The 13,272-nt window shown below is 42.3% G+C and overlaps 1 protein-coding gene across 2 annotated transcripts in view; it reads left to right on the plus strand.

Annotated features, from left to right (window-relative positions):
* The window catches only part of LOC137372580 (uncharacterized protein C1orf21-like), a 279,366-nt gene extending 266,693 nt beyond the window's left edge, over nt 1-12,673 (plus strand). For both annotated transcript variants that reach the window (XM_068036519.1, XM_068036518.1), the window contains one exon: nt 11,883-12,673. In XM_068036519.1, the coding sequence (XP_067892620.1) occupies nt 11,883-11,921 (39 nt within the window). In that variant the 3' untranslated portion in view covers nt 11,922-12,673. The remainder of the gene's footprint in view (nt 1-11,882) is intronic.
* The last annotated feature ends 599 nt before the right edge of the window (nt 12,674-13,272 follow it).

Below are 13,272 nucleotides of genomic sequence, written 5' to 3' on the forward strand. Positions count from 1 at the left end.
TATCTCTTTTTGAGGACTGTTGCTCATGTTTTCCCTTGTGAATACATGGAGGAAGTAATCATTCAGAACATTTACTTTCTTGTGTTCATTCTTGGTTCACCTTTTCTCTGATTGCCCTCTTAGTATTGTAGCTCTGAAATAATTTTATACTGCTGTGTTTAGCTGCTTCTGCTGTGCATTTTTCTCTCCAATCATCTTCAAAATGCTTCTGTATTTTCTCATCTTTGTCCCAGTGAATCTCCTTTTTCCCGGCAGGACCTAGTTGAGGTCATTTTCCCTCTTTATTTCACATTTCCATAATACTATGAATTGAGATCCATTCATGCTTGGTTCTGTACTCTCCCAAGTCTCCATTATGCCATTTGTAACTGCTTGGTTTGTGAAAGTGACTTGAATGACTGTGACTTGAGTGGAATTGGATGGAGCAATGGATTAAATCCCTGACCTTGATCATTCTACCCAAAGTGAATGAAGCCAAAAAAAGTGAAAGGAAAAACAAAATGAGCAAAATCAACATTTTTCTGGTTATCAAGGTGTGTTTGCAGTAAATGTGTTACATTGCAAACAATAAGCAAACAGTACCAAGTATCCACAAGAAGACTTTTCAGCTATTTTGTTTTGCAGTGGATAGCTCATGTCATAAGATTTTTTATTAACTGTTGATGGGAATAGGCTGGTTTTATATAGGTTTCCAAGCAGCTATTAATTAGGAAAATAACTCCTCCCCACTCTTCCCTCTCTCTCCAACTATTAAGTTATACTGTTCTGACCAGTTGCTGTCATCATATCATTCTATTCTCAGTTAAGAGGTCAAGGTACTTCCATCCTTGGAATTTGATGACTACGGACTAATTAGACCAAAAACCCTTTCCCTGTTTGTAAAAACGTATGTGAATGAAAATTCTTGGAAATCAGCTAACAAAAGGTGTCTGTCCATCTTTCTTTATGCATTGGCTGGAATTTTATGTTGGGTGGGACCGGCCAAAAAGTCAGGGGCAAGCCTGCCTCTGGCGGACCTGGGGAGTCACGCCAGCATTTTATGCGTCCCAGATCCTTAATTGGCCTTGGCCGGGACTTGCGCCCTCTGAGGCAGGACGTCCAGCCTCCAAGAGCTGCTGGCCAATCAGCGGGCTGGCAGCACTGAGTCCCAGCAGCGCCACCAGGAATGATGGCCACTGCTGGGACTGCACCCAGCTTCAGCAGCAAGAGGCATGCCGGCCCGGAAACAAGGTAGGTTTGTGGGACCTCGCCAGGGACAGTCAGTTGGTGGTGGGGAGTGTTGTGTAGTGGGGGCAGTTGGGCCGTGGTGGGGGGTGAGGGGGTGGGTGCCCGATCAGGAGGTCCCGCCCCAGGCCGTAAGGAGGCCGCCAGGTTTTACTTGGCAGCCTCCTGGGGTCCTCAGCCACCTGCCTGCCGCTGGTAAAATACCAGTGGTGGCAGGAGAGGAGGCCCTTAAGTGGCAGTTAATTGGCCTGTGGTGGGTGGGCCTTTTTTTTCTGCCGCCACCCCTTGTAAAATTGCAGCGGGGTCGGGAAGGCATCCCCCACCTCCCACTCAATTTTACAGCCCCCAACCACCCCCCCTCCCCCCCCCCCCACCACCACCAGCCCGCTCCTGCGGGGGGTGTAAAATTCTGGCCATTGAGTCCCTTTCTCTCTCACTCCTCCACTATTTTTTTATTAAGATAAAAACCTTCATGGTTTTTTCACATCAACTTAATCAAGATCCTGTTTGTTGATTAAAGGTCGTTCAATTAAGTGAAGGAACATTTGTCATGTTAGATCTAGCATATACAGCCAGGTTTGCTAAGCTCTATTTAATATTGTCACAGTCAGAGAGTCATTACGGCACAGAAGGTAGATGATTTGAAAGCACAAATAGAGGTCAATGGCTATGATTTAATTGCCACTACGGAGAAGTGATTACAGGGTGACCAGGAGAATTTGTGGTGAAGAATGGGGAAACGGCAGAGAGACTAAACAATTGCTTTGTGTCTGTCTTCACAGAGGAAAATACAGAAAATCTCCCAGCAATACCAGGGAAACAAGGGACTTGTAAAAAAAAAAAAATTAGGAACTGAAAGAAATTAGTATTAATAAAGAAATAGTATTCAGAAAATTAATTGGATTGGAAGTTGGTAAATCCCCTGGACCAGATGGGCTACATTCCAGAGTATTGAAGGAGGTGGATATAGAAATAGTGGATGCATTAGTGATTGTCTTTCAAAGTTCTGTAGATTCTGGAAGGGTTCCTGAAGACTGGAGAGTAGCAAATGTAATCCCACTATTTAAGAAGGGAGCGAGAGAGAAAATGGAGAACACAGACCTGTTAGTTTGACGTCAGTAGTCGGGAAAATGTTAGAATCTATTATAAAGGATGTGATAACTGGACACTTGGAAAACAATGATAACATTGATTTTAGAAGGGGAATTCATATTTGACAAACCTGTTGGCATTTTTTGAGGAGGTTACTTGTAGCATAGATAAAGGAGAACCAGTGGATGTGGTGTATTTGAATTTTCAGAAGGCTTTTGATAAGGTCCCACACAGGAGGTTAATAAACATAATTAGAGCACATGGGATTGGAGGTAATATACTGGTAAGGATTGAGAATTGGTTAACAGAAAGCAGAGAGTAGGAATAAACGGGTCATTCTCGGGATGGCAGGTTGTTACCAGTGGGGTACTGCAAGGATCAGTGCTTGGGCCACAACTGTTCACAATCTATATTGTGACGGACATCACACCTGCCCAAATGGAAACATATTAATTTTGTCATATGGGACAGTACTCGAACCTTTTTTACTGGACATTGCACATAACTTGTTTTTTTAAAAAAAACAGATCTGAACAGCTGAAAACATGATTGCACGTTTGCATTCTGTGAGACAGTTGAATAGGGAGACAATGGGAGTGCTCACTGATTCAATTAACAAGATTGGTTTGGGCAATAGTGATAATCAACATTCTTTGTGTAAGAACCAGAACTCCACCCGCCACTGAGTGTATCTGGAAATCTTTAAAATCAACAACCCTCCCAGAAGTTGCTGTTTCACACAGAGGGGGTCACATGACCTACCTGCCGGCCAGACTGGGGTCTTTTTGAATTGTGCCACACACAAAGGACAGACTGCAATTGGACGACCAAAAAGAAGGAAGGTCTCTCTCTTTCTCTGTGTCTCTCTCCAGCAAAGTCCCAGGAAAACCACAGTGGCAGTTTCTATGCTTCAAGACTACAAACAAAGCGTATCTTTGGCCTTCTGGTACCAGAAAAGCAAGTGTGAAATTGTGCACCCGGCCCCAGTGAGAACTCCAAGACCTCAACTTCAATCAAGGACATTACATCAAAGACAAAAGATAGCATCTGTATTCCATTTATTACAAACTCTACTTCACCCACACTCACCGCCCCCCCCCCCCCCAATTCATTTTTCCCCTCTGTATCTATTTGTGTGTGTGTGTTTCTCTTGTATGCATGCTAGCGTGGTTGTGTCACGTATTTTAGTTATTTTAACCAGGTTAGAGCGGTAAGGTTAATAAACTTACATCTTTCTTGTTTAAACCTAAGAAAACCTGTCTGGTTCATTTGCAAGTACAATTAGAATGCAGTGAGCAAAGGACTCACTGAGGGGGTAAGCTGAAATCACTGTGTTTTAAAAGATAAACCCTGTTAGGGCCAAACCAGGAAAAGGGCAAGAGGGGAGCCTGAGACCCCTTCCTCACCTGGTTGTAACAGAAATTTGGGGGCTAGCATCCGGATTGGACCCACAGACAAATGAGAAATTGGAAGTGGGAAATCAAATTGATCCCAATCAAAAAGAGAAAAGACTTCAATACAGGTTTTCTTGTAGTTGGTGTGCTAGAATACTAACATGTTCGCAACCGAAGCCAGTACCTCCCCAAGCCAGGGGGAAGTAACTTGGATAAGTTACCTATGTACCTATGGAGGAGATGAGAAATATGGCTGAGCAGTGTGGTATCACTTTCCATGCCAAAGCTCGGAAATCGGAACTCCAAAGACGAGTGGCTAACCATTTTTCCCTCGAACCCGAAGAATCAGAGACAGGGTTAGAATTAGAGCCAGACAGGGTAATGGTAGCAAAGATACAATTGGAACAAAGGAAACTTGAATTCGAAGAGAGAGAAAAGGAAAGATAGAGAGAGAGAGAAAGAAATTTCCAGAAGGAAAGGGAGTTGAGGTGGCTTGAATTAAGTAGGGGGTGATAGAGTAACCCCAGTGAAAGCATGGCCAATATGGAGAATACAAGAAATTCAAGGCTGTGTGCTGAGATTTTAAAATTTTCCCAGTTGATTACAAAATTCAATGAGGGAGACATGGAAGCATTTTTTGTATCTTTTGAGAAACTTGCAAGGCAGTTATAATGGCCGGCTAAGAGCTGTGGCTTTAACTGCAGCAGCAGCAAGACCCAGAAAACAAACTCCTGCGTGTGCAGGAAAATTTAATAGGATTCTTGAAGGTTATCAGGATTTTGTATCTGAAGGGAGAGTAGCCCCATAACCCTCGAGTGGGGCAAGCAAGCCCATAGTATCAACCAGGGATTCAGGGGCCACCAGATCCCTTTTGCTGGGAAAAGGCATGACCTTTCCCCCAGAGTGAACAGTAAATACCAGAATGATGGTGAATGGTATTAGAGGGCAGTGGACGCCCATACCTTTACACCGGGTGCACTTGGAGTGCGACCTAGTTTCGAAACCGGTGGCCATAGGGATTGTCCCTAGTTTGCCTGTGGACAGGGTTGACCTGCACCTAGGTAATGATCTGGCTGCGGCGAAGGTGGTAGCTTCCCCAATTGTGACAGAAAGACTGATGGAGGTCAGAGAGACAGCGCAGTGGCAGGAGACGGTCCCCTGCATTTCCCCTGATTGTGTAGTGACTCGGGCCATGACCAAACCAGCTCCCCCAGAGGAGACTGAATTGGCACTGCAGACAGATGACCATGAGATCGATCTATCTGAGACTTTCTTTGGAAAGTTAGAGGACCCAGGGAATGGGCTAAATGGATCTTCCCTAGCTGAGGCTCAGCGAGCTGACCCAGTATTGAGAAGAGTAGCACAGGCTGCCCAAATTGAAGCAGAGGGAGTCCCTGATTACTACTATTTAAAGAATGAGGTACTGATGAAGTGGAGTTGTCCTCACAGACCTAAGGCCAAAGAGTGGTTCACCAGATAGTGGTGCTGCAGAGGTACCGGAGAGAAATATTAAGAATGGCCCATGAGATTGCAATGGCTGTACATGTCGATATATGACAAACCAAACCAAAGCCCACATAAGACGGTGGTTGGACTGGCCAAAACTCCTCAAATACGTGGTGAAGTACTGTAGAGCTTGCCACGTTGCCAGGTTGAGGGGAAACCCCAACCTACAGTGAACTCTGCACCCCGAATTCCTGTACCGGCGTTTGGAGGACTCTCCAGCAGACGGCTGGTGAACTGTAAGGGACCCCTGCCGAGAACAAAAGGAGACAGACAGGCACAGGTCTAGCAGAGAGTTAGAGAGGAAGGGAACAAAGAGGACAGGTTAATGGAGGTCCGGCAGGATTCCCAAATGAAAACCCCTACTGTCGGATTAGCCAACGCTGAAATGTTGGAAAAATTAGACCCCACAGCCTCCTATGTAAATGCAGACAACCGACGCACCCTACCAGCATTTGCAGAAACCTGCAGGCACAAAGAAAGTCCTCACGCGGGCAGAGAAAGTGAGGGTGATGCCGTATCTAGTCGAAGTGTCGCAGGGAAGTGTAGTGGAATTTGGACAAATACCTGTAAGCAGGAATGTTCCAGAGGACAAAGGGAAGATTAGCAAAGAATACACCCCCACAATCAGGAGAAAAGGGAACCAACAATACCCTGAAGTGAACAGCACTTGCATGACTCACCAGAGCACTGAAAGTGAGGTCAGAGTGGATCCACCCACTGCTGACTCTCATGAGCAGAGCTCCAACCCAGAGTTGATTAAATCTAACCATCATCCTGCAGACCCAAACAGGAACAAAGGCACTCCAGACAATCATGGAAATGTGCAAACCCCAAACTTCCCCAAAAATCACATGTTTATTGGGATGCCCATTCCCAACGTAATTGCAGGCTGATGGTGAAGAAACTTTAAACCCCTTGGGCAACACACAACTATCTCAGACCCAACTCAAGGCAAAGGGGCAGTTTAAAGCCGCACTGCTACAAGGAAAAGACGGGCTGAAACAATTTCTAAGATCTGTGAATGAATGAGAGAAATGCATGTGTGCTTTCCTGTATTTTTTCTTCCTTCTAACTTATAATGAAATGCCCCCCTAATGTCGCATTTCATTCAGCAAGGGACGGAGGTGTGACGGAAATCACCCCTGCCGAAATGGAAACATATTAATTTTGTCATATGGGACACTACTCGAACATCTTTTACTGGACATTGCACATAACTTGTTTTTTAAAAAAACAGAACTGAGCGGCTGAAAACATGGCTGTACATTTGCATTCTGAGAGACAGTTGAATCGAGAGACAATGGGAGTTCTCACTGATTCAATTCACAAGATTGGTCTGGGCAATGGTGATAATCAGCATTCTTTGTGTGAGAGGCAAAACTCCACCCCCCACCAAGTGTGTCTGAAAAGCTTTGAAATCAATAATCCTCCCAGAAGCTGCTGTTTCACATGGGGTCACATGACCTACCTGCTGGCCAGATTGGGGTCTTTTTGAATTGTGCCACAAACAAAGGACAGACTGCAATTTAAAGACCAAAGAGAAGGAAGATCTCTCTCTCTCTCTCCAGCAAAATCCCAGGAAAACCACTGTGGCAGGTTCTACGCGTCAAGACTACAGACAAAGCATATCTTTGGCTTCCTGGTACCAGAGAAGCAAGTCTGAAATTGTGCACCAGGCCCCAGCGAGAACTCCGAGAGCTCAACTTTAATCAAGGACTTTACATCAAATACAAAAGACAGCATCTGTATTCCATTTATTACAAACTCTACTTCAACCCCTCCCCCCCACATTCATTCTTCCTCTCTGTATCTGTGTGTGTGTTTCTCTTGTATACATGCTAGCATGGTTGCGTCGCATATTTTAGTAATTTTAACCAGGTTAGAGTGGTAAGGCTAATAAACTTACATCATTCTTGTTTATACCTAAGAAAACCTGTCTGGTTGATTCATTTGCAATTACAATTAGAATGCAGTGAGCTAAGGACTCACTGAGGGAGTAAGCTAAAATAACTGTGTTTTAGAAGATAAAGCCTGTTCTGGCCAGCCAGGAAAAGGGCAAGAGGGGAGCCTGAGAGCCCTTCCTCGACTGGTTGTAACAATATCAATGACTTGGATGTGGGGACCAAATGTAAATATTTACAAGTTTGCTGATCTCACAAAACTAGGTGGGAAAGTAAGTTGTGGGAGGCGTCAAGGGGATTTGGACAGGCTGTGTGATTGGGCAAGAACATGGCAGATAGAATATAATGTGATTGTGTGTAGTGATTCACTTTAGTGGAAAAAAACAAAGGCAAATATTTCTTAAATGGTGAGAGGTTGGGAATTGTTGATGTCCAAAGGGACCTGGGTGTCCTTGTTCATGAGTCACTAAAAGCTAGTATGCAGATGCAGCAAGCAATTAGGAAAGCAAATGGTATGTTGGCCTTCATTGCAAGGGGATTTGAGTACAGGAGTAAAAATGTATTGCTGCAATTGTATGGAGACGTGGTGAGACTGCACCTGGAGTATTCTGTACAGTTTTGGTCTCCTTATCTAAGGAAGGGTATACTTGCCATAGAGGGAGTACAACGGAGATTCACCAGACTAATCCCTGGGATACCGGGATTGTTTTAAAGAGAGAGATTGCAGAAACTAGGCCTGTATTCTCTAGAGCTTCGAAGAATGAGAGGTGATCTCATTGAAGCTTACAAAATTCTTACAGGGTGTGACAGAGTAGATGTGGATAGGTTGTTTCCTCTGTCTGATCAGTCTAGACCAGGGGCCACTGTCTCACAATGTGGGGCAGGCCATTTAAGACTGAGATGAGGAGGAATTTCTTTACTCAGAGCGTGGTGAATCTTTGGAATTCCCTACCCCAGAGGGCTGTGGAAGCTCAATCATTCAGCTCAAGACAGAAGTTGATAGATTTCTGGATGCCAATGACATCAAAGGATATGAGGAAGTGGGGGAAAATGGCGTAGAGGTAGATGATCAACCATGATCTGTTTGAATGGCGGAGCAGCCTCGACGGGCCGAATGGCCTACTCCTGCCCCTATTTCCCATGTCCCTATGTTCCATCGTGTCACATATGTAGGCAGCAATATGAGTACATGTTTCTTGCTGAATGTGGGAGCAGTTTATGGAAATAGGAAAGCACTGATCCCACCAACTTACTTGAGAGAAAAAAAATAGACTGTTGGCTTTTGGTAGCTTTCAAAAAGCTGCAGGGTTAATAATAGTGCTGTTGTCTCTGGCTCTTCCTTTCCAACTGTAGGTATCAGTTGCTTTGTGTTGTTTCTCTTTAGGTGAAAACATTACCATTCATGGTCTGGTCACTGCACATACTACCTTGGCCTGAAATGCTTTGTTGGTATGCTTCTTTTAGTTTTAGAATCTGTGTTGAGTGCTTTGATGAGGCTTTCCTTATCACAGACCATTACAACTGGTGTCTGCTGATGAACCATGATCCATGTTTACATTTCAAGGGGAGATGAAGGAACCAGTAGCTGCTGTGTTTACAAGAGCTGATAAAAGATTTGTCCAAGTTCTAACATGCAGGAAGTAGAGGTCAGACAACTTATATTCCTTCAACCAGAGCCTTGGGTTACATCTCACAGTCCGGAAGGAGAACGCCATTCGAAAAGATAGAGCATTGAGTCTTGTAAAGTGACCAAAATAATTGCTTGAGCAGTATCCTCTGGTAAGCACACTAGAAATGTCCAGAAAAAGAATTTCATATGTGAGATCTCTCACAGGCCAGTTGGTCCCTCTAGTGCAATAGGCATCTCCAGTAGAGTTCTCTGTTTCACTCAACGAACCGATGCATTTTGTCCCACCAAACTGAAGCAGATACTTGTAGCCAGGTCTTTGAGGTGCATCAGCCAAGATCTGATGATCACAAAAGCTTCTTGTTGTGGATTCAGGCATTTGACTATTATACATAAACTGTACTGAAGCTGAGATGAAGTCTGGTGGTGGTGATATCTGCAACAGGATTATTGTAGATCAATGACATCTTCTGTGATGCACCAATTTGGGCTCAATATTTTACAGCATCTTTGTAATGTTGATCAAGGCAACACATGCTTTGGTGCTAATGATTTTCAGTGATGGAAAATTAAGGAGTGGCTTAAATGAGAAAATGATCCGTTTCCACATATTTTGATTTTTGTAATGCACTTGTCTCATTCTGTAGGATCCAACTCATTTCTCCATTATTGACTGAGGGTGAGCTAACAAAAAAATGTGTCCCCATTGAACTGTGAAGGTGCTGCGCAAACCTGTTCACTATAAAAGTGGCATAGATTCAGAAATTGACAATTCCTTAGTGCCCTTTGAGGGTAGGGATTAACAGAATCTTTAATCAGCCAGCGATGTGGGTTACAATACCCTGTTTGTCTGTTGCTTTTGGTCATGTATAGGCAAATGAGCTTCACAGGAAATTTCAGTGTAAGATCCTGTCAGGGAAATTTTCACAGAAATTAGCATAATTTCTGTGTAAATGCAACCCAGGAGATTCGGGACGTGTTGTGTTTGATTATGTCTGCAGGGTGATTACATTCATCTGCATGTGCTGCAGAGTTAATGGTTTTCTTAAAGTATCAATTACCATAATTGGACAGGTGGAATACGGGGAGTCATCTGTAAAAGCTAACCTGGTATGTTTTAAGTATTTGTCTATTATTTAGTAGATATGCAATTAGACAAAGAGAGCACAACTATAGGGAGAGTTGTAAGGTTATAACTTTTCCAGGGGTCTGATGTTTGACATCAGTTGTCACAAACTTTGAAATGCAACCTTCTGCTTCCTCTTTGACACTTATTAGTTTAATTCACGCACAGTTAATTTGTCTGTCAACCCTGTAAGTTGGTTGGTTTGATCATTACAGTTACACTGCAGAGTGCAAAATAGTGTGGCCAATCACCCAGTGAAATGCACACACATAAAATTTGAAAATATTAGGTTGGGTTTTCCTGCCTCCTTTGACTAAGGCTGTGGGAGTTTTCCCTCCTATTCCTGGTGCTGACGTTTTCTAGATCTCTTAACTGTCTTTAATTCTGATGAGGAAATTGTTTTGAAATAGTTGCAAGTTCAAATATGGTAGTTTTGCCATGCTTAAAATGCACTTGTGATGAAACTAATTAAATGTCATATGATTGAAAGGATTAATACTTTTTTTCAACAATCTCAATAAGTGGAAATTTTCTCCTTTACTATATATGAGGTAGGTGGGAGAGGAGAAAGGAGGAGTCTGGTTGCTGCAGTGGAATAATGCACTGATCTTTTACCTCTGGAACAATAACAACTTGCTTTTATCTAGCATCTTAAACAACGAGAAACATCCCAAGGCACTTCACAAAGGCAAAAAGGAGTGGGCACTGAGAACCCTTGCAAGAGAGTGAGGAGAAGTGGTTGAAAATTGGGTGGAAGAGATACCTTTTGGGAAGGTTTTTAAGGGGAAATGTTTGGGGGATGGGAGTTTGAGAAGCAACTGAAGGCCCTCCCATTAAAGTTGGAGCAGAGGGCAGGGGAGGATACAGAGGAAACCAAAGCCAAGAATGCAAGAAGGGATGTTGCAGCAGTAGAGTGAGGCAATTTACAGACAAAAATTAGGATTTTAAAAGGCAACAAGGGATACGTAATAAATGCTGGCCCTACCAGTGACATGCTGTGGACAGATTTTTTTAAAATTAGATTGGGAATTGCAGGTTAATGTATATCAGCAAGGATCAGGGTGGCGGAGAATGAGATTTTCACATGATAGGATGCGAGCCGCATAGTCTTAGCTGATTTGGAGTTTATGGAGGTCAGTGACTGGAGAAGTTGAGTCTGCAGGTGAAGATTTCCATGGTTCAAATTCAGGCCAAGCTATTCAGAACTTTTTCCATGAGGGTTCCAAGTGTCTTTGCCATCCTTATTCAAAGTGGATGTGGGTCAACTGCACAAAATAGTTGGCATTAGATTGGCAGTGTCAGGAGAAATTTAGCCAGTGGTTTCAGGGGTGCTACTCCAAAGTTGTTCAGTCGGGTTCTTGGCAGTATAAAGGATCTTTGGTCTTTATCTGATTCATGCTATTGCTGATCCTGGAGTATTTGAAACTTTTTTGCTACCAACCTTATCCTTTGGTGTCGGTAATTTAAGAGATGGAATGAATTTTTTTTCAATCCCCTTGTTGTCGATAACTCAATCCATCATCATTTGGGTAGCATAGAGTATTTCATTGCCACCTTTGTATTGGTAAGTATTGTACTGTTGTGGGACATGCCTATATTTCCTAACACCATACCTTTTCATCATATGTAATACTTTACAGTCTTTGCTTAAGCTTATTGTGTCTTTTGCATCACTTTACGTTAAACAGAAAATGTTGCAGTAGAATTTGAAAAATACAGTATACTTCATCAAAGAAGCAATATGCTTTTATCAAACTAGCAGTGTAATTTATAATCAGATTGGTTTCTTGTATGTTATAAAATGTGCTTGCATCCTAAGATGTGCATTTTGAGTAAAAATAAAATGATGTCTGAATGCTAACAAAGCAGTGTTACATTGGATCCTAGATGATGACTGCAGTTAATTTCTAAAGGACAGCTGTCATCTGCATTGAATACTTTTGCCTTAAAGTTAACTTGGTTAGGGAAGAAGTGTTCTTTATTGAATTTAAACAAAAGTGTTTATTTTTTAGGGGCGTGACTATTGTTCAGAAGAAGAGGACGTTACATAGTGCCAATCCTTTCACACAATGTATGACTACCACTGTGTATATAGACTAAAGCCAGACCAGTATGTACAAGTTACCACTGCGAATAAGACTACATTGGAAGTGGAAGCCTTTTTGGCATTGTGTGCTACATTATGGGACTAATGTTTCCTTGCGAATGGAAATGCAAGCATCGCTGAGGACTATCAATGCTCTTTGCTGCTAAAGATTTCCTTTCTGCATTCTTACTTTTCATGCCCGCAAGTTTGCAACTTTGAACATCGCTTCAAACTCCAAGGAAGGCAACTGGTGACATAAGTAACAGGAAGTCTGCTTGAAAACTCTGCATGGTTGGCTTGATGTTATAGTCATATCTGGAAACACAAGCTTTTTCTGATGAACTTTCAAAATCTGTGAAAGGCATCTGTCAAATCTTGTGAATTTTGAGTGATACAACCGTGGATAAATCTCTTCCTGTTCTTGATTCCTTTAATCATGTCTACAAGCAGTGAATGGTTGAAGCGTGCAACAAGCAGCAAAGGCCCTGTTACTTTCTACGAGGACACTGTTTAAGAAACCCAACAATTGGATACACAGCGTTGGATATAATACTTTTATTCTCTCTGTTAGAACTGATAAGCACCTGTCCTATCCAAAAAATATATATAAAAAGCTTTTTGTCTCGGTGCCGGATAATTTGGTTGCTTTTAGCAGATAATGGTGTTCCCAGCGACATTTTGATTTTTTTTTTCTATTAATAAAAATATTGTAGTTTCTTTCTGTGGTTTGCTAGTGCTTTTTCAGCTCATGAATTTGAAAGCAGAAGTTGGATTATGTATTGGTTTTCCTATTTTTGATTATTTATCACTGATCATACTGGGCCCTATGATAACTGAATCACAAAGATTAACCTTTGGAGCCAAGGTTAATTGAAGCTTCAGAAAACCTTGGTGATGTGGGTAAACATGGCGATCTTTTAAAGAAAAGAGCAGGTGCAGTGTCCTATTATGAAACCCTAAAATCTAGTCAGTAGAAAAATGCAAAAAGAAAGAAATTAATCGATGCAGGAAAAATACAAGAGTGCACAGTGTTGCAACCAGTTATGACCCATTTAAAAAGCATTGTATATTTAAAGCTTTTACCATTTAGTTGGAACTTGAATATCCAATATCTGGTAAGGAATCTCGAGTATAGTTTAGTTAATGCTAACCAGGTAATGAAAGACTAACTTGACAGTTTTCAGCAAGAAGGTTTCTGGTTTAAGTAAAATGCTAAGGATAAGATCAGCCATCTAACACTTCAGGATTTGATGTCACACAAGAGTTACAATATTGATCAATCCATCATGCATTGCTATAGTTCAGACTTGTTTTGC

The sequence above is a fragment of the Heterodontus francisci genome, chromosome 8 (assembly GCF_036365525.1).
Source record: "Heterodontus francisci isolate sHetFra1 chromosome 8, sHetFra1.hap1, whole genome shotgun sequence".
In the NCBI taxonomy this organism is placed as follows: domain Eukaryota; kingdom Metazoa; phylum Chordata; class Chondrichthyes; order Heterodontiformes; family Heterodontidae; genus Heterodontus; species Heterodontus francisci.